Source organism: Eublepharis macularius, chromosome 4 (assembly GCF_028583425.1).
Source record: "Eublepharis macularius isolate TG4126 chromosome 4, MPM_Emac_v1.0, whole genome shotgun sequence".
NCBI classification, from domain to species: Eukaryota; Metazoa; Chordata; class Lepidosauria; order Squamata; family Eublepharidae; genus Eublepharis; species Eublepharis macularius.
This window is the reverse complement of record NC_072793.1, coordinates 179,077,889-179,097,889: the sequence shown is the minus strand read 5'-3', so window position 1 is coordinate 179,097,889 and position 20,001 is coordinate 179,077,889. Positions and strand designations below refer to the sequence as shown.

The following is a 20,001-nucleotide window of genomic DNA, read 5'->3' as shown; positions in this document are numbered from 1 at the left end:
ATTTCTGAATATAAAGTTGGCAACCCTAGGTCCCCTGGATGTCCCTTAATGGCTCTTCTCAGACTGCCATGAAGTTCCTTTGGTGACTCTGGGCCAGTCAGTCTTAGTCTAGCCTGTCTCACAGAACTGTTATGACAACTTTTTCATTAGTATATACACAATGTGTTATTTATACCTGCTTGTTGCCCTTTTATTTTCTCCTCCCCAAAGCCCTGGGAAATAAACAGTTTCTGATATCTCCATCCTCCACAGATGTACTTCTGTCAGGTTGTTTTTACTGTTTGCTTTATAATCCCGAACTTCAAGAAATGGCAGCTTAATGAGCTTGTAAAATTGATTTTATTCTACTATTTTCAAATATTTATCTCAACGGGTTGTGTTTTGACCCAGAGCCTCTCATCTCCCATCCCTGCTGGTTCTCTTGACCACACAGGCCCCTATGAGCCTCTAAGAGCCCTGGTCATTAGTTTGAAGCACCCCTGCTTCCTGGGTTCTTTGTGAGTGTGTGTACCTCCTTAGCAAGCAACACTGGACACAGGCTGATAAAATATATAAGGAAAGCATTAGAAGAAGAACATGGGAGCATGTGCTAGGCAGAAACCGCTCATAAAAGCATTTAGGCAAGGCAAAGACGAATAACAGCTTGCTAATATATCTACATTTTTCTGGCTAAAATACTACTCACTGGCTAGCTGTCTAAAGAGTCTCTAAGTTGATTTCAAAGCTGGTTGGTCTTACCAAAGTCCATCCATGCCAGCCCATTCTAGGCATCCTGGAGTTGGCATGAAGCTAGAAGCTCTCTTCTTGTGTAGCTGGTAGCTGGCAGTGATTACAAGGTTGCATAGCTGGTCCAGTCTGGAATAGTGTAGAATGGCTAGAAACAGAGAAGCTTCTTCAAAATGGTGGGGCCTTCAGCCCACTGAAGGAACCAATCAGGGCTCATGACTTAATTGGACATTACCTCAGTGAGAAAGTTAGGGAGCATAGCTTGGAGATGAGAGCAGTGATGGGCACTGGGCTTCTCAAGGCCACTTTATCAAGAAATGAAAGCAGTGCAGGTGCAGCTAATTAACAGTGGCTGTGCCTTTCTCAGCGAACAGGCTTAGTAAGATCTCTTACAGGCATGAAGCCTGAACTAAAGTTTAACTCAGTATATGGTGGAACAAGGCCTGCCCCTCACAGGTTGGTAATGGGTCTCTTTAAGCAGGAGGACTCTGCTTTCCCAGGAATTTATCCTTGTGGTGGGTACATGAGGACTGTTAGCAGAAAGTAAGTGTCAAAATTGTTGCTGAAATGAATTAAATGATTTATTAGAAGACACTATGCATAAAACACAACAGCAAAAGGACAAGTGCATAATACAAGAATAGATTGTAAAAGGGGGGGGCTATAATAACAAGAAGGTATACATAGCTTCAGTAAATAATATGTATTACACATACATTATGTATATATTTAAAATAAATAACATGGAATACTTATGCAATAAATAAGCAAATGAGGTGGGACTTAATTTCCCACATATATTGTTACTTCCCCACCCAGGGGCAACAGCCCCATACCCATAATCTCTTCCAGTATCCCCCCAAAATATGCCAGTCAAAATGCTTAGGGAAGAGGTTATGAAGGCAAAAAGTACACTCATTAAGAAAGACTGGTGAAATTTCTCTTGCTGTTAGTGCTTTGTCCACAGTGTTAAGGCTCCATGCCATCCAATGATTCTGCACCTATTCAGTTTTTTTCCTAATCATTAATAAAGAGGTAGAAGAAAGAGAAACTGATTGAAAATATCTGAGTGTTAAGTGCTAGGTATTTGTTTTCCTTCCTAGCTGCTCTCTGGTGTTCAGGTGAGTTTTGAATATAATAATGTAGCATTTGGGGAAGAAGATACAAGCCAATAAGCCTCCACTAGAGGCTAAGATGGAGAAGACCTCCACGGCCACCATGTCTTTCCCCTTGGTGCTCAGATAGGTGGGGACAAAGGAGATCCAAACACTGCAGAAGACCAGCATGCTGAAGGTGATCAGCTTGGCTTCATTGAAAGAATCCGGCAATGTCCTGGCTAGGAAGGCCACCATGAAACTGATGGTGGCCAGAAGACCCATGTAGCCCAATACAATGTAGAACATGATGTCTGAGCCTTCATTGCATTGTACGATGATATGGCCCATTTGGGAGTGCATGTCAAACTCTGGGAAGGGGGGTGAAATTGCCAACCACAGCACACAGATGCTAGTTTGAATTAAACAACAGGGAACGATGACTGACATGGCCAATCTCTTCCCCACCCATTTTCTCATCCTGTTCCCTGGCTTGGTAGCTATGAAGGCAACCACCACAGTGATTGTTTTGGCCAAAATACAAGACATGGCAACAGTGAAGATGATGCCCAACAATGTTTGCCGGAGAAGGCAGGTCACCGTCCCAGGATGGCCGAGGAATAGGAAGGAGCACAGAAAGCCGATCAGCAGAGAGGAAAGCAGGACACAGGTGATGCTTCGATTGTTGGCTTTGACGATGGGGGTGTTCCAGTGTGTGGCAAAGATCCCCATCACTATAACCGTGGCCACAAAAAATAAAACAGCAATAGAAGCCAAGCTTGCTCCCATGGGGTCCTCATACGTTAAGTAGGTTATGGATTTCGGAACGCACTGATCCCTTTTTTGGTTTGGATATTCATCATCTGGGCATTTCTCACATTGGTCTGCATCTGAAATTCATAATTGTTACAACCATTTTTGAATGTACTGTTGCCCATTTTATTAATTCCTAATTGTGCCAGTTGAACGATGCTGCTGAGAAGGGTTGTTAAGAGAAAGTCTCTTCATTCCTCTTTACTCAATTACTCCCTGGAACCCCCTATTGCCACTTAGGAAGATAATGGAGAGATCCTGACCTAGGTTATGTGCAGTTGGTGCCCGGTACTTTTGCAACAGATGTTTGGATTGTCTGTTGCAGGTTGAACTCAACCAACAATAAAGACTGAAGCCTCAAAACTGGCAAAGTTGTTCAGGATGATCATGGTAATAGCAGAGCCAGACCTAAAGAGGATTGAGGCATCCTGGCCCACATGCTCCAGAGAAAACCCAGACTCTATAGCTTTGGAAGCGATAGTTATCTATGGCATGCATAATTCACCCAAAACTAAAGATAGGAGCATCAAAATTGTCCACAGTGGTCCCCCCCCACCCCGTTTTTCCTTTGGATGTAATGGTTGTCTGTGGCAGGCATAACTCACTGGAAAATAAAGCGAGATGGTTAAAAATATGAGTCCTGCTTCAAGAGGATAGTGGGACTTTCAGCGACAAAAATGAAGGGAATCATATCAGGAGGTAGATTATGTCCCAAATGAAGTCTGGTAATTGCAATGGAAGAAAAGATTTTCTTCCCGGGGACCGGCATGAGCAGCCAGCAGAGACAGGGGCGTGGAAAATATTCTCTCTCCTTGAGTGATTAGAGCCTGTCTGGTGCTGTGGTTAGAATGTCGGGGTAGGATCAAAGAGATACTGCCAAGGAACATTGTTGCCTGACTGTGGGTGGGTCACACCCTTTGGCCTGACCTACCTCACAGGGTTGTCATGTTGAGGAGACCACGGAGAACAATGTCAGCTATTTTGGCTGTCCAATAGGGAGAAACATAGGCTATGATGATTGTTATAAATTTGTTTTGTTTTGTTTTTTGACATTCAAAGACCCAATTTATTTAGACTCATGATTTCGTTTTTTGCCCAAAATAATTTCAGATCCACCAGGGGAAGAAAAATATATTAATGGACTACCACACAGTTGAACATAAAGCTGTTGTTCACTTGGATATTTTTTCCACTGAGGTAAAAAAACCTACATATAAATTTGATGCTTTTAAGTATTACGAACTGTACTTTCTATAGTTCTGATTTCTTTGCTCTAAACCCTGTTTACACATTTCGTTGATTAATGATTTTTTGTTTGATGATGTTGTATCTGCTTCATTTATGTTTGTATCTAAGTTTGATATCTGGGTTATTAACGATGCAAAAATCTTCATACCAGCACTTTTGGCCAAAATTACCACTGTACAAGCAAACGAGGTTAATGCCACTCTCCTGAGAGCATATTTCCTTGGTTATTTCTTGCTGGTCCCAATGTTCTATATTAGTTGATGAAAGATTTTCAATCTTGTAAACATCAGTGTTCCAGTTCACAAGGACTCATTCACTCCATGCCCTTGTCACCAAGATGGCTAGCTCACAGCTCTTGAAGACACAGAAGAGTCTATTATAAATTTGTTTTGAACTACAGCTCACCAACAAAAGATGGTGGCTCTTACTGTGGCTTCATCTGCTATTGCTGCAGCTCTTTGGGCAGGAGGAAGAATTGCTTCTTCAGTATTTAAACCACTGTAAAATATCGCAAGCAGGTGGAGCTTCCATGCTTGTGTGTGGAGGCCCAGTACAAGAGAAAACAACTGCAGGGCTGAAGTTTAAATAGGGTACAAGAATGTCTTTTCAAAGAGAAATCACAGAGAAAGGGCCCCATCTATGACTATTTTCAATGAAATGAATTTCACCAAAATAAATTCCCTTCCCCTTAACAAGCCTACTTCTGAGTAGGATGCAATGCCCACCCCTCACCTTGACAAAGCAGGTAGTAGCAGAGCAGGTAGCAATGCCCACACACCACCATAACCCAGTTGGTATTAATAGTGGAACAAGTGAACATGTCCATCCCCCTTCACCTTGCTGGGATCAGGAGCAGAGCAGGTGGCAGTGCCCACCCCGGCCATCATCCAGTTGGGATCAGGAGTGGAGCAGGTGGCAATGCCCACCCCATGATTTCACCTGGCTGGGATCAGTCGCAGAGCAGGAGGCAATGCTCTTCTTCCCTTCTCACAGCCAGGATAAGGCACGGAGCAGGTGGCAATACCCACCCCCTTCAATCTACCGACTGTGGGTGGGTCACACCCTCTCAGCCTGACCTACCTCACAGGTCTGTTGTGTTGAGGTGATCCTGGAGAACAATGTCAGCTATTTTGAGTCCCGAATGGGGAGAAGTACAAGTGATGATGTTTGTTAGGAATCTGATTTGAACTACAGCTCAACCGGGAAAAAAGGGGGGGTGTCTCTTGCTGTGGCTTCATCTGCTATTGCTGCAGCCTTTGGGGCAGGAGGAAGAATTGCTTCTTCAGTATTCAAACTACTGATAAATATCGCAAGCAGGTGGCGCTTCAAGGTTGGTGTGCGGAGGCCCAGTACAAGAGAAAACAACTGCCAGGGCTGAAGTTACAACAGGGTACAATAATGTCTTTTCAAAGAGAAGTAACAGAGAAAGGGCCCCATCTATGACTATTTTAAGGAAATGAATTTCACCCAAACAAATTCCCCTCCCCTTAACAATCCTACTTCTGAGTCTACACAAGGAAGCCTTGTTTAACATCAGTGCAGAATACTTTCTCAGTACTGCACCCAAAGTTGTTCAAGAAATTTAGTGTAACAAAATTAGTGGAGCCCACCAATGAGAATTGCCATTGTGATGCGTCTTCACACTTCCTTGGAGCTGATTGCTTGGACTGCACCCACTTTTGGATGGACCTGGGATGATTTGCAGTCCTTTTGGACACATGTTACCTTCACTGGCCCTCATTCTCTGACACATATATTTTAGTCTTAATTGTGTCTTCCATGTGCTAACTGCTTAGAGAATCCCTTGTTATGTATCGTTGGGGCCTGAGTCTGATTAGACTCTCCAAGGATTTGGCTTGATTACAACAACATGGTTCATGTGAACAAGGTTAGTGTAAGAATAGAGTGGTGGGGGCTCACTTCTAGTGTTCCTCAATTCATCTCTTTGTCAAAGCAAACAAACTCTTCCTTGCTTCCCTCTCCCACAGTTTAATCGCTGGTGCTTCAGAAGAGCCCTGGAGACACCACCCTTCAGCCTTCCGGAAGCAATTGTTCAGAAACAACTGCTTCTATCACAAGAGGACACTCGATTTGAAAACTCCAAATGTTTTACGTTTGGTCATGCTGGGCACAACAGTAATTTTATCATGGTACCTACAACCTGTCCTCAAAAGCCCAACAGTTCCCATGGGCTGAAGTATGTTATGGAACCCTGTCCTAAGTGGGCATTCTGTTTATACATTAGAAAACAGAAGGGAAAAAGTGAAAATTTACATCAAGTGGAAGTAGGTCATAAAACTCTCATTGACTATCGATTTTCCAGAATGTGGAGGAAAATCCCTTGGTATATTCAGTGCACAGACTAGTAATGGAAGTAGGATCAAATAGGACACATTTGGAGATTTTCTCTTATAATTGTATCCTTTTACTTACCCATCTGGGCTGCAATTTTTCCTTCTGGGCATTGAATACAATCGTAGCAACAAACTTGCTTCCCCTCTTGAACAATCCTGCTGTGTCCGGTGGGGCAGCTCTCGACACATGTGCTGCGTGGGACATGCTAAAGAGAAGCAAAAAGAAGGGGTTGATGAGGGAAATACACTGCTTGTCCCTTACAAAGATGATTCTTGATTCCAAACCTTTTGCCCAAGAACAGATCAGGAATTATGTACTCCTTTCTTGTATACAAATAAAGATCATAACATTGATAAGAAATAGAGAAGGAGCTAAGTAAAAAGAGGGACCAAGTTTGTCCTCCATATGCATCTCTCTTCCCCTCAACAAATACCCCTCATTGTGCATCTTACTCATCCTCTGCATAGCCATTCTCTGCCACTTATACCTCTATCTACTATGGCCGTCTGTATTCTGATTATTAAAAGCCAAGCCAAAATTCCGTTTGTCTCATCATGAGCAAGAAATGTCTTTATTCCTGCATCAGAATTCCTGTTCTGAGGAAATACTGGTTTGGAATATTTCGAGACAAAAGTTGCCAGCAAGCAAGAAAACAAACACATCAGGTAGAAAGTTGTTGTGGAACTTATACAAGTTTTTCATTTCTAAAGAATTTTCACATAGGGGAACATTTGAAACTATGACTCTCTGTCTGTAGTGGTACAGTGCAGTCTCTTCCAGCTCATTCCTATTTCTTCTTGGTGGCTTATAGAGCCCAGGACAAAAACTTCAGCAGAATAATATAGTCTCTGGATTCTTGTATACATTGGATACATTATGGATGTACTACGGAATGTGGCAAATGTAAATATCACAATAGATTCAGAACCATTCAGTGTCCATCTTATGTTCCTTTTTTTTTTTTGCATTATGGGAAAGGGTGCTATTTGTAAAAGTGAAATCAAAGATGGAGTATCCACCCACATGTCTTATTTCTTGTAATCCTAGTGTAGTATTTGCTCTACATTCACTCTGTGCATTGTAGGGAGCAAGATGGCACTTTCCCCTCAATGATTGCTAGATATCACTACATGGTACGGTCCTTCCAAGTGCTCCTGGTGTCCATGAGACTATGTAATATTTGATAAAGTTGTGTGTGTGTTATGTGCCGTCAAGTCATTTCTGATCTATGGCAACCCTATAAATGAAAGACCTCCAAAATGTTCTGTCTCTAACAGACCTTATACCTCGATAAAGGTATAAGGCAAGAAATCCAATGAATTTAAACTCACGGCACGTAGGTTATTATAGAGGTGTGCATCTAGAAAAACTCCACCAAACTTACAGGGAAAGCATTCATCCTTCTAATCCAACAAATATCTAAGTTTCAATCCCATACAATGAAGGGATTCACTTTCCAAACCCTCAAAGTAGCTGGGGTTCTGCACAAACACACTTCACTGACTTCTAAAGCTGGAAATTGGGAAGCAAAGCAATGGCCAGGGAGCCTAGTAGTGCCAGCAAGCCGGCAATTAAATATATATACGGAGTGGACAGGTCGGCTTTGCCTCCTGCTCCATGACTGATTCTGGCTAGGTGAAGGCTGGGGGTGGTCATTGCCACTTTTTTTTGTTCCTGATCCCTGCTGGGCGAAGGTGTTGGAACAACAATTACAAATTAATAAACAACTCTATTATAAGTGCCCAAAGGGCCATATGTATTTCTTATATAAATAAACCAATCAGTGAGATGACCAATTACAATTTATACAATGATTCTTCCTTAAACTTGAAAAATACAAAGGTCCAAACAAAATGTGTCCTGTATCTTCTTTAAATAAAGTAGCATTCATGCACAGCTATGTCCACACATGGTAAGGGAATCCACGGCTGCACACCCAATCGTAAGATGTTTGTTTTGCAGTGTTTGGCCACACCCCTGAGGAAGATTCTGTACGAAATCTGAGCTTTTCAGCCGGCCCCAGATTGGGTGTGCAGCCATGGATTCCCTTGCCATGTGTGGACATAGCTGTGCATGAATGCTACTTTATTTAAAGAAGATACAGGACACATTTTGTTTGGACCTTTGTATTTTTCAAGTTTAAGGAAGAATCATTGTATAAATTGTAATTGGTCATCTCACTGATTGGTTTATTTATATAAGAAATACATATGGCCCTTTGGGCACTTATAATAGAGTTGTTTATTAATTTGTAATTGTTGTTCCTTCCCGTGAGGGTTCTCTTTAGTTTCACTGTTACAGTACAGGAAGTGCCATTGTTTTGTTGCTCTCTGGGCAAAGGTGTTGGGCAGGCATTGCCACCTGCAGTGCACCAGATAGGGTGAAGAGAGGGAGGGCATTAACACCAGCTCCATGCATGATCCCAGCCAGGTGAAGGGGGTAGGCATTGTGTCATGCTCCACTCATAATCCCAACTGATGAAAGTGGAGGGCGGGCATTTCTACCTGCTTCGCTACTGCCACCGGCTCTGCTCCTGATTCAGGCTTGTTGAAGGGGGCTGGCATTGTTGCCTGCTCTGTGCCTGATCATGGCACAGGGTGAAGGGGAGGCAGGCATTGCAACGTACACCACACCTGATGATGGCAGGGTGAAGGGGGCGGCCATTGCAGCCTGTTCCATGCTGGACCCTGGCTGGGTGAAGGGAGTGGTCTTTTCCACCTGCTCCACTCTTGATGACAGCTGAGTGAAGGGGGAGAGGGCATGGCCTCCTGTTCCATGCCAGAGTCCATCCTTGTGAAGGGGGGGGCATTGCAACCTGCTCTGCTCCTGATCCCAACTTGTGATGGTGGGGGGCAGACATTGCCACCTGTTTGGCTCTTGATCCCAGGTGGGTGAATGCAGGTGGTGGACATTGCCAACTTCACCTGATCCAACTTGGGTGAAGGTGTGGGTGGTCATTGCCACCTGATCCGCTCCTGATCCTGGCTGGGTGAAGGTGTGTGGGGGGGGTGGCATTGTCACCTAGTCCACTCCTGATCCCAGCCAAGGGAAGGGGGAGTGGGCATTGCCTCCTGCTCTGCCTTATTCTGGATAGGTGAAGGGGTGTGTGTGGACAGGGCTGCTAGCTGCACACCTGATCCTTGCTGGGTGAAGGGGGGAGCAGCTGGATAAAGTACCAGCTGGGTAAAGCACCTTTACCCTTTACCTATATATATAATAGGTAAAGGGTAATGATAGTCCCCTATGTAAGCATCGAGTCATTACTGACCCATGGGGGGGACGCCACATCACAACGTTTTCTTGGTAGACTTTTTACAGGGTGGTTTGCCATTGCATTCCCCAGTCACCTACACTTTACCCCCCAGGAAACTGGGTACTCATTTTGCTGACCTCGGAAGGATGGAAGGCTGAGTCAACCTTGAGCTGGCTACCTGAACCTGGCTTCCGCCGGGATCAAACTCAAGTTGTGAGCAGAGTTGGGCTGCAGTACTGCAGCTTACCACTCTTTCAGTGACTAATTGAATGCCAACTATTTTTTCTGTTATAAACTTTGCTTCTACCATCCTTCCTTGTTGAGGTCAGTTTTCTCTTTAACACCTCTGTGGTCATACATCAAAACCAGTTATTTTCATGTTTCTTACAACTTGGGATTTTTGCAACAAAAGGGATACGGTCCCTCTTAATAGTTTGATAATAATAATTTGAATTAATATATAGTGAGTGTTAGACATTTACACTACCCTCAAATATTATATCTTTACATGAGTATGCATAAATATCGAAGAGAATACAGGCACAGGAAACAGGTGGCATCTCTCTCCCGATGGCACGTAAGTATAAAACTAAGGACCACATTGGCCAATGACCATTTCTGACAACAGTGCTTTTTATTTTATGGCTCCAGAGGAGAACAACTGGTTGCAGCTTTAATAGCTTTTCAAGGACAGAGCAGATAACAAAAAAGCTTCTCCTCTATTCTAAAGAAGTGTCATGAAGTTTAAAAAATATCATAAATACCTGCTGAAATTTGTGATTCCATATCAGCAAACTTCTATTAATCACAAACTCTTCACCTGCAGTTGTCTTAGATTTCATCCGACCAACTTGAATTTTTTGGAAAGATTGATTTGGGAATGTGACCAAGTTCACAATATCATAGCCAGCTGCCAGGTCCCCATTTTCATCAAAAAAGATTTCATCTCCAGCAGAATTGTTAAAGCGAACATTTCTCAAAAATGAATAAAGCTAGGTTAGGGAAGAAGCACTTTACGTAAGTAAAAATGTAGCAGGAAATAAACCTCATAGATTTGACATCTACTATATGACTCCCTAAACATGAAATTCTACCAGAATCATAACCCAGGGATTCATCTTTTGAAAAGGAGAATTTGGGTTGCTCTCATGTTGCTCATGCATGACTGGAGCCATCTTAAGATATATGCCCTCTGTATAAACACAAATTGAAGATATCTATCATGTGTGAGGAACAGTTATTCAATGTTTTTTCTCTCACACACCAGGGTGTCCATCTTTGTTTCTGCACTGCAAGTGGAACGATTTTCTAATGGAGCCTGGATCTCTAAAATGACATTTGAGATCGTGCACACAAAGTAGTTCATAATCCTACTATATAAAAAGCTAAGTGTATTCACGACAACTTACGTCCTAAGCTGGTGCACCACCAGAGGGCGCTGCTGTGAAGGGAAGCCCAGATGAGGCAGCCAGACCTCCAGAGAGTGCACCACAATGGGAAGCCGAGGCCGACATCAGATGAGATACAGGCTACAATGACCTCCCCCACCTTCAACGAGCTGGAATCAGTAGCATAGCAGGTGGCAATGCCTACCTGCTGGGATCAGGAGCGGAGCAGGTGGCAATGCCCACCTTCCTCCTTCACCCAACTGGGATCAGTAGTGGAGCTGGTGGCAATGCCTGCCTGCCCTTCACCCAGCTTAGATCAGGTGCAGAGAAGGAGGCAATGCCCACCCATCCCCACCTTCACCCAGCTGGAATCAGGAGCAGAGCAGGTGGCAATGCCCTCCCCCACCTTCATCCAGCTGGGATCAAGAGTGAGCAAAATATCGGGATTCGGTTTTGTTTTTGCGGCCATGTCGGACGCTCCTCTTCACAGGTCCGAGAGGAAACGTCCGAGCAGCCTGACCGGGCGGCTGATCTGCAAAGATTAGCCCCCAGGACTCCCAGGGAGGGAGTCAGGGCCCGGGACGCTGCGGGAAGAGCCCTCTGGCAAATCGAGGCAGGGGGTAAATTGCCCGTTTGTCCCCATGGAGGCCGGCAGACATGCATGGCACCTTGCGTGCTGCCGGGCCATGGAAAATGGCAAAGAACAGGACTAGGCGGAAGCCTGTAAGTAAGCGAATCCCTTCTGTTATTACAAGCGTATGCGAAGGAGTGGTGGGATCTGCAGTTAAGAAGACTCGGATTTCTTCCCCCTCGCTGAGTTTCAGAAGGTTGGCGGTCCCCCCCCCCCCCCAAAAATAGCAGCGAAAAAGCAGAGTCCTGCTTTGGGCAAGTCAATTTCAGCTGCCCTGCAGGAAAAACAGAGTCGCTCGAGGAATTGGTGAAAAGGTCGGTCATCGAAGCCATAAAACCCTTTGTTGACAAGCTGAATGAAACAGATCAAAGGGTGGGCTTAATTGAGAGCGATGTGAAAGCCATTATGGAAGCAGTGGGGGGGGGCAGAGAAGTCTGCTCGGGAAAATGCGTCACTCATGAGAGCAACGAACAAGGAGCTAAAGCTGGTGGAAAACCAGCTGATCGGGCTGCAAGTGGAACGAACACAGACTGTTTTGCGTCTCCAGAATGTTAAAGAGGAGGAAAACGAGGATCTAAGGGAGCTTGCCTTGGAATTATTGGCATCACCCGCGAGGGCAACTAAGGAAGAGGTAAAAAGCGCCATTTTGGAAGTCCGTCGGGCTTTTTCAAAATATGCAATGAAGCAGCAGCTGCCTCGCGAGATTTTTATTGAGTTTTCATCTAGGAAGGTCCGAGACACTATCCTATTTAACTCATATAATGCGGATTTGGACTTTCTGGGAAATAAAGTCAAGATACTGAAGGACGTTCCATTTCTAGTTTGGAAAAGAAGATTTAAGTACAAAAAGCTCGCAGCTCTCCTGAGGGAACGAGGGATAAAGTATAAATGGCTTTTTCCGGAAGGAATTTGGTTTAATTATAAAGATCAAGCCTACAAGATAAACTCAGAGGATCAGCTAAGGGATTTTGTGGACAAAAATCAAGAATTCGGGCAAGATACCATGCAAAATGAAGAAGACTCGAAGCCTGAAGGGAGGGGGGAGGCAGTGAGCGCAGTGGCTGTAGCTGCTCAGAGAGAACTGCGTCCGAGGCCCAGCGGGGGGAAGAAGAAAATTTAATATGGGTTGTATTTTGTATTTTGCAAGGTCAACCACTCCATCATTACTTTATGAAGGTTTAAATTTTTAACTATGGCAGTATGAAGGGAAAACATTGTAGTGTAGTGTTTATTGTTTGTATGTAAACCCCCCCCCCTTTTCCAGCCCTCCTTCCCCTTTTCCTTCTTCTTTCCCTTTTCTCCTTTCCTAGTACTTTTGTAGTTTTTTTTTGTAGGTTTTTGTTTTAGATATTAAAAATAAAAAAAATATTTAAAAAAAAAGAGTGAGCAAAATATCAACAGAATGAACTGTATGTGGAGGAAAGAATAAATCAATATCAAAACAGTCAACAATGTTAAAATACAGTACCACTGTATATTTTTACACAGTGAACACGGATAGAATGTACCATCCAATATAGTCAAGCAAACATCTACACAAGGCAAGCCACTCTAAAGTACAATGTCATAACAGTGAATAGTCCAACGGGTGAAGTCCAGTAAGACCAAAACTTCAAAGGAAAATAGTCCAAATGTGAGCCATGGAAGGTAATGAGGATAGTTTCTATAAAGCTGAATAACAGCTTCTATCTTCTTTCTTCTTCAACAGGTGTGGAGCGTGTTGGAAGAAGTGAAACACTGTATGTGGGTAGTACAGCCAGACCATTAAGGACTCGCTTGCTTGAACTTATTTCTTGTATTAAGAATGGCATCATAGAAGCCCCATTGATGGAGCATTTTATACAACAGAAGCATAGGGAAGACGACTTTGAATTTATGGTTTTATAATCTGGGCAACACGTTTCTTCTCGTCCTTTACAGAGAACCCTTTTACAGAGGGAGTGTTTTTGGATACATCACTTGGGTTCTCTCAAACCGAAGGGGTTGAATAATGAACTCGTGTTTATTGCAACTTTAAAAATATAAATTAATGTATTGTGATAGTACTTTAGATTACGATGGTTGTTGGGGGTTTTCCGGGCTGTATTGCCGTGGTCTTGGCATTGTAGTTCCTGACGTTTCGCCAGCAGCTGTGGCTGGCATCTTCAGAGGTGTAGCACCAAAAGACAGAGATCTCTGTCTTTTGGTGCTACACCTCTGAAGATGCCAGCCACAGCTGCTGGCGAAACGTCAGGAACTACAATGCCAAGACCACGGCAATACAGCCCGGAAAACCCCCAACAACCATCGTTCTCCGGCCGTGAAAGCCTTCGACAATACTTTAGATTACGCTTGCAGGAAATGAAAATTAGCACTTTAAAAGAAGCTCGTCTTGGGCTTCCAGGTGTTTAACTGCCGCCATCTTGATTCTCAACTCTTGACTTGTTGTATTTGACTGTTCTCATTCATGAATTGTGACTTAATACTTACATTTTGTATAATATATTTATTGGCTATTTATTATATATTTATTCATTAAAAATCAAAGATATGTTTCCGACCCTGAAGAGGTGACATACAAAACATCAGGCAATAGAGCCAGCCCTGACTGTCAGGCGGCAGGGCGTGACTTTTTGACATCCCTCTTCTTGGGTGGAGGTGCCTCTCTTTTTGTTGTTTTGGATCAGGAGTGGAGTAGGTGGCAATGCCTGCCTGCCCTTCACCCAGCTGGGATCAGTTGCAAAGCAATAGATAATGCCCACCCACCCCCATTCACCTGGCTGGGATCAAGCACAGAGCAGGTGGCAATGCCCGCCCCCCTCACTCAGGTGCAGAGGAAGTGACCATGCCCACCCCCCTCCCACCTTCATCCAGCCAGGATCAGTGATGGAGGAGGAGGAGGACAGAATGCCCACCTGCCTGCCCTCCCCTTTTTAGAGCCCATTGTATTTTTCCCACAATGGGCTTTGTTGCTAGTATATAATATAAGAACAACTGTGCTTATATACCACTCATCCAGACAGTTTAGTGCCCCCCTCAGAATAGTGAACAGTCAGTGTTATTATCATCCCCACAATTCAGCTGGGGAGCTGGTGCTGAGAGGAGTGGCTTACTCAAGGCACCCTGTAGAGCTTGTGGTAGTAGTGGCATTTGAACCAGCAGTGTGATGATTCACAGTGCAACCACTTAACCACTATGCTACAGCAGCTCTCATAATGGATCAAATGTGATAAGAAGAACCATGACTGACCTGCCATGGCTGAGCATACAGAAGACCTCCTTCCTCCATCACTCTCTGTTGACTTCTTGATGAATACATGGCATGGAGAGCACGTGCCACAGCATGGACAGCATTGTAGATGCCATAGCTGTGACCAGACATACCCGTTTCAAACACAGTTCCAGGAATACTCTCGAGCTTCTCCTCTCCAGTACAGTTTTTGTTTTGGGGCCCATAAATGTTATACAGTGGTAGTGAACAGCGAAATATGTACAACCAAAACACTTGAATGAAATAAATCTTAGATTGATATGGATTTAGGGTCTTAATGAAGTCCTGAAATCCTGGCACCTTGTTTGTGTGCAGTGCAAAGGACAAACTGCCATTGAGGGATTTTGGTGTGAATTTCCTCTCTAGCATAATAGATGTTACATCCCATTGGGAAGTTATAATCCAAACTCGCTCTATTGGTAGTCCATAACCAATTTCATAATTTTGTAAAATTATTCGTAAACCTTCCATAGACTGATCATTCCCATAGACAAGAATGACGTTGATTTTGCCAAGCCAGATTTTTAGAGCTATCCTTCCAATGATTTTACCAAGATCTGTATTTGCAGTGTAATCTCTTGCTGTCGGAATTGGTTCTTTTAAAGCAATGCAAATATTACTCTGGTACAACCTTGGTATCAGATTTTGAAGGAAATTTTCTCCACTGTCATCATCTGATGTGAGGAGGCCAATCCAATTCCATCCAAAATGCTGAAGGAGATGAACAATCCCAACACATTGAGGAGATTCATTTGGAACCATCCGGAACAGAAAATGGAACTGAGTTTTTTCATTCGTTGCCGGGTCAAAGGAACCATAAGTGACCTAAGAAGAAAGATAATGACATTGTGAGATATGCCAAAAATCTTCATTTATTTTTGAAAATATACTTCTTCCTTCAAATAATACTAATATAAATATATCAATTAGTATTGTTCAGTCATCTAAGAAATGTTACAATTTGTAATGATCCTTATTATTTAAAAGTTCTAATCATGCTAGCAAGGTAGGGCAATGAATAACCCCAACTGATCATGGCTCCTTCAGGGCTAGGGCAAAGAATGGCACTGGATAATATGGACCTAGTGAAAGATATTGGCGTATCATTCCAGCTTTCAAGAATTGACCACGGGATCATAAACAATGGAATAAATTTAGTGATCTGAGAGAGACATGTTATTGGAGGGGATTTCTGTTTCTGTCTGTATTCTTTCATCTCTATAAATATACATACCTGTGGAATCTTGTATGTTGTTAAAATGTTGGCCATCTGGATGGAGTTTTGGGAGGTGAAGCCACCAATGACGGCCATTACTTTCTTCTTCCTGTCACAGTTGTAATTGACATAATTCTTTTGTCCTCTGAAGAGTATATTTCTAATGCCTTGAGAGCTTCGCAGCGGGTTGAAAGCATTGTCATAGATATCTGATCCCAGTGTGGTGTTGTGTAAGAGTTTGGAATCCTTCTTGATTTCATTAAAAGCAAAAACAAAGGCTAGGATATGCTGATATTGTTTAGTCATTAACCTGCAAAGAGAATTTTGTATAGTTGCACACTCCTGTATCATAAGCAACATTTATTTCCCCCCTAAAATACTAGTTATAGTAACAGCACACACAGGATATTGTTCAAATCCTGTTAGAGCTGCCATGCTTCCCCCCACCCCCCAAGAAGGAGAATTTGATCTGATGCCACTCTCTTCAACTCAGAAATTCAGTCATTCCATCTACAGAATATTTGCCTTTTAGCAGTTGAGATACTACTTTAATCTTAGTAAGATCTCTTTCTGAGTCTCAGTGCTTTGAATATGAGGACTGATGAATGATAAGAATGTGGATGAATCAATATATATATAAGAAATATATTGATGGCCTTTGCAGGAGAGCAGAATGGGAGCCTCAGGAGGAGAGAAACAGACCACGGGATTGTTGAGAGATCAGGCATACGAAGGGCTCTGCTTGATACGAATTCCCTGGCCAAATCAAAGCATACGCAGCAGAGCAGGAACTCTACAAAATGGTGGTGGATTGTCAGGTGATGGATCACAAAGAACCTCTAAGGGATCTGCCGCTTTGTTTCTGCACACAGGATTCTGGCACCATGAGTTTAGCAGAAGCACTGCCCTACAGACACTGACATGCACAAGTAATGGTATCCTGAAAATTCGGGAAAGTTGAATTTTATACTCTACTCAGAGAACCTTCAATTTCTCCAGTGGGTGATTGTTGTTTTTCAAACTTAATTGTATGAGGAAAACATACTTTGAATGGAGGCGGGGGGCAGGGGTTGAAAATACGTATTTTGAAATGCTTCCCATAAGCCTGAGCATTCTCCTGTTTACCATGTTACAGTGCAGTGATGATGAGCATAGTGCCAAAAATGAAGGGAGCCAGAACATCTTTGCCCAGGTTATTTCTATGGTGCCCCTCCCTTGCTGTTTCTCATTGAAGCTAAGGTACTCCATTTGTGCCAGGCACGAAGCACCAGAACATAAAGACAAGGGGGTTCAAGACTGGCCACCGCCTTTAGGATGATCAAGGGACTTGCAGTGCCAGAAATGAATGGAATTGCATAACACATTATACTATTAAGTTTGGGGTTTAAAATGAAAGGAATTACATGGCCTCCATTTTTTGCACATAATAACCCCTTGAAGTAGGACTAGTTAAGAGTGACTGGGCCAAAATCAGGCAGTAACCTTATGTGAAAGAACGGGGCGGCAGATTCTAACCTGAATTTTCTCGATCCTAGTTCAAAATTCTATCCGCTATACAAGACAGACTTTGATAGTTCATGGAAGTTATCAAGGTGCCCCCTCCCTTTTTGAGACGTGTAGATTTGCTTTTGCTTGCCACAGATGGATGGATGAAGACTAAGACAACAACGGGGTACCGCCCGGGACAGTTAGAACCACTAATAATCACAACCGGGCGACAAGTAATTATTAAACACTCATCAAGCAAATGTTTTTGTTACAGTTTTTAAATTTTAAGTTTGTGCAAAGTGCAAAGTGTTTTAACAGATATAAAAAAATACTATAAATGCTATAAATACAATAAATACAGTAATAATAAAGGATCAAGTCCATATGGTTAGAAGCATATGGAGCATGGAATTGACATTGCGCTCTGGTTCCCACCAGTTGGAGTTCTAACCTTTATTATTACTGTATTTATTGTATTTATAGCATTTATAGTATTTATTATATCTGTTAAAACACTTTGCACAAACTTAAAATTTAAAAATTGTAACCAAAAAAAAAGGCTGTGTGTAAAATGGACATACCAGCTCTTGTGTTCACTAAAGATGGTCTTCAATCCGTGGCTTGAAAGCATATGGACCATGGAATTGACATCGCACTCCGGTTCCCACCAGTTGGAGTTTTAACCATATGGACTTGATCCTTTATTATTACTGTATTTATTGTATTTATAGCATTTATAGTATTTATTATATCTGTTAAAACACTTTGCACTTTGCACAAACTTAAAATTTAAAAATTGTAACAAAAACATTTGCTTGATGAGTGTTTAATAATTACCTGTCGCCCGGTTGTGATTATTAGTGGTTCTAACAGATGGATGGATGGACATATGGATGACCATACGGACTGACAGGCGGATGGTTCCTTATGTTTTTATAAATAACTATTTATGGATTCTGTGGACACACTGAAAATTAAGGAAAATCACCTAAGACAATATGGAAGTTCCAATTTTGGTGTTAGATGTATAATTTTGCTTTTGCACCTTGATGACCCCATTAGCAAGTGCTGAATTTGAAACAACCCTTCACAGTCATAATCTCCTCCACTGTGTACTCTCAAGTCTAAATTACATGAGAATGATTTTAAAACTCCATGAAGACCTTTTAGACCATAAAGAGCTACTTACCACCCTGCTGAGCCATACTTCGGTGGCTCTGTAAAGGTGAATAAAAACACTTGAAGGAGTACAGTGGATACACATTCTCCAATGATAATTTCTTCTCCAAAGCTCTCCCAACACTGTGGAATGCCTGGCTGCCAACTGCTTACAGATTCTGAATTCTTGCTGAAAGTATAAGGCAGCAACGGCAGGAGGAATAGCAACAGCAACATACATCTGAATGCTAGATAAATATTGATCCACTTCCAGCTGTGGTCCTTCATTTTCTCACATGCATCTGCTCATTTGTCTGAGAAAGAGACCAGGCAATTGTCTGCCTTGTAACTTTTTGTTCCTATGTCTGTTTTGCTTTTCCACTTTTGCGCTTGGATTTATAGATACTTTTGTATTGTAAACACAGGCTATATACGTTTGTATGCAATGTATGGCTTTATTATACATAGGGTTTCTGCCATAAATATATATAATAGATGCATAATATACAGTGTTAATTACTGAAGTATACTCAAAATCTCCACCTGTAATTTGTATGAGCAGGGAAAAAGATATGAAATTAAGAATCAGAAATTTTGCTCACATAAAGGAAAGGAAAAATGTTAACTGTTATTTAAAACAGCAAAGATGAGAAATTGAAAAAGAAAATCCATAGGCAGCCAATATAAGCCTTCTATCCAATATGAGCAGACAACCATCAACTTAATGTAGGCATAAAGAATGAATAATCAAGTAGGAAAGCAACGTATGACAGATCCAGCCTGATGCAATTTAATTTCACCAATCTCTGAGATACAGCTTGCTTTTATAGACTGAATGCAGTATAGCTATAGGTCTTAAAATATATAATTCTAGTTATTTTAATAATTATAGGGCAGATAACTATCTTTCCCAAGGCCTCAAGGTGTCGTAATGATGTTTGTGAGACTGCAACGTGGTCAAGGCTTTCTTTCAGGCTTCTGATGTGGTTCGATTGCTTTTAGAAGACATTCCATACTATAACCTCCATTTTGGTGACAAGTAGGGGTGTGCAAGCCAAAAAATTTCGGCTAAAGCTGAAAGCCGAAAGCCGAAAGAAGAATCTCTTTCGAATAAGCCGAAAGCCGAAACGGCCAGCCGTTTCGGCTTTCGGCTTTGTTTCGGCTTTCTTTCGGCTTTCGGCTTTCGTCTTTTTCAATGGGAAAATGCCTCCGTCTTCCCGGACGTCTGGGGGAGGCATTTTCCCACTGAATCAGCCCAAAATTGGTGGGGACCTTCCTCTAACCCCTCTCTAACCCCCCCAAGTTTCAGACCGATTGGACTTTGGGGGGCCATGTTATGGCCCCCCAAAGCAGGTCCCCCTATCCTCCCATAAGAAAGAGA

The 20,001-nt window shown here is 42.6% G+C and overlaps 1 protein-coding gene across 1 annotated transcript; it reads right to left on the bottom strand.

Annotated features, from left to right (window-relative positions):
• Nucleotides 1–1,805: 1,805 nt before the first annotated feature.
• Nucleotides 1,806–18,102, bottom strand: LOC129327964 (vomeronasal type-2 receptor 26-like). Its single transcript, XM_054976712.1, has 6 exons — nt 18,044–18,102; nt 16,074–16,284; nt 14,738–15,583; nt 10,254–10,481; nt 6,315–6,441; nt 1,806–2,710 (listed from the first exon to the last, which is right to left on the bottom strand). Exons 1-6 carry the CDS (start codon nt 18,100–18,102, stop codon nt 1,806–1,808), a joined length of 2,376 nt encoding a protein of 791 aa, XP_054832687.1.
• Between the last annotated feature and the right edge of the window lie 1,899 nt (nt 18,103–20,001).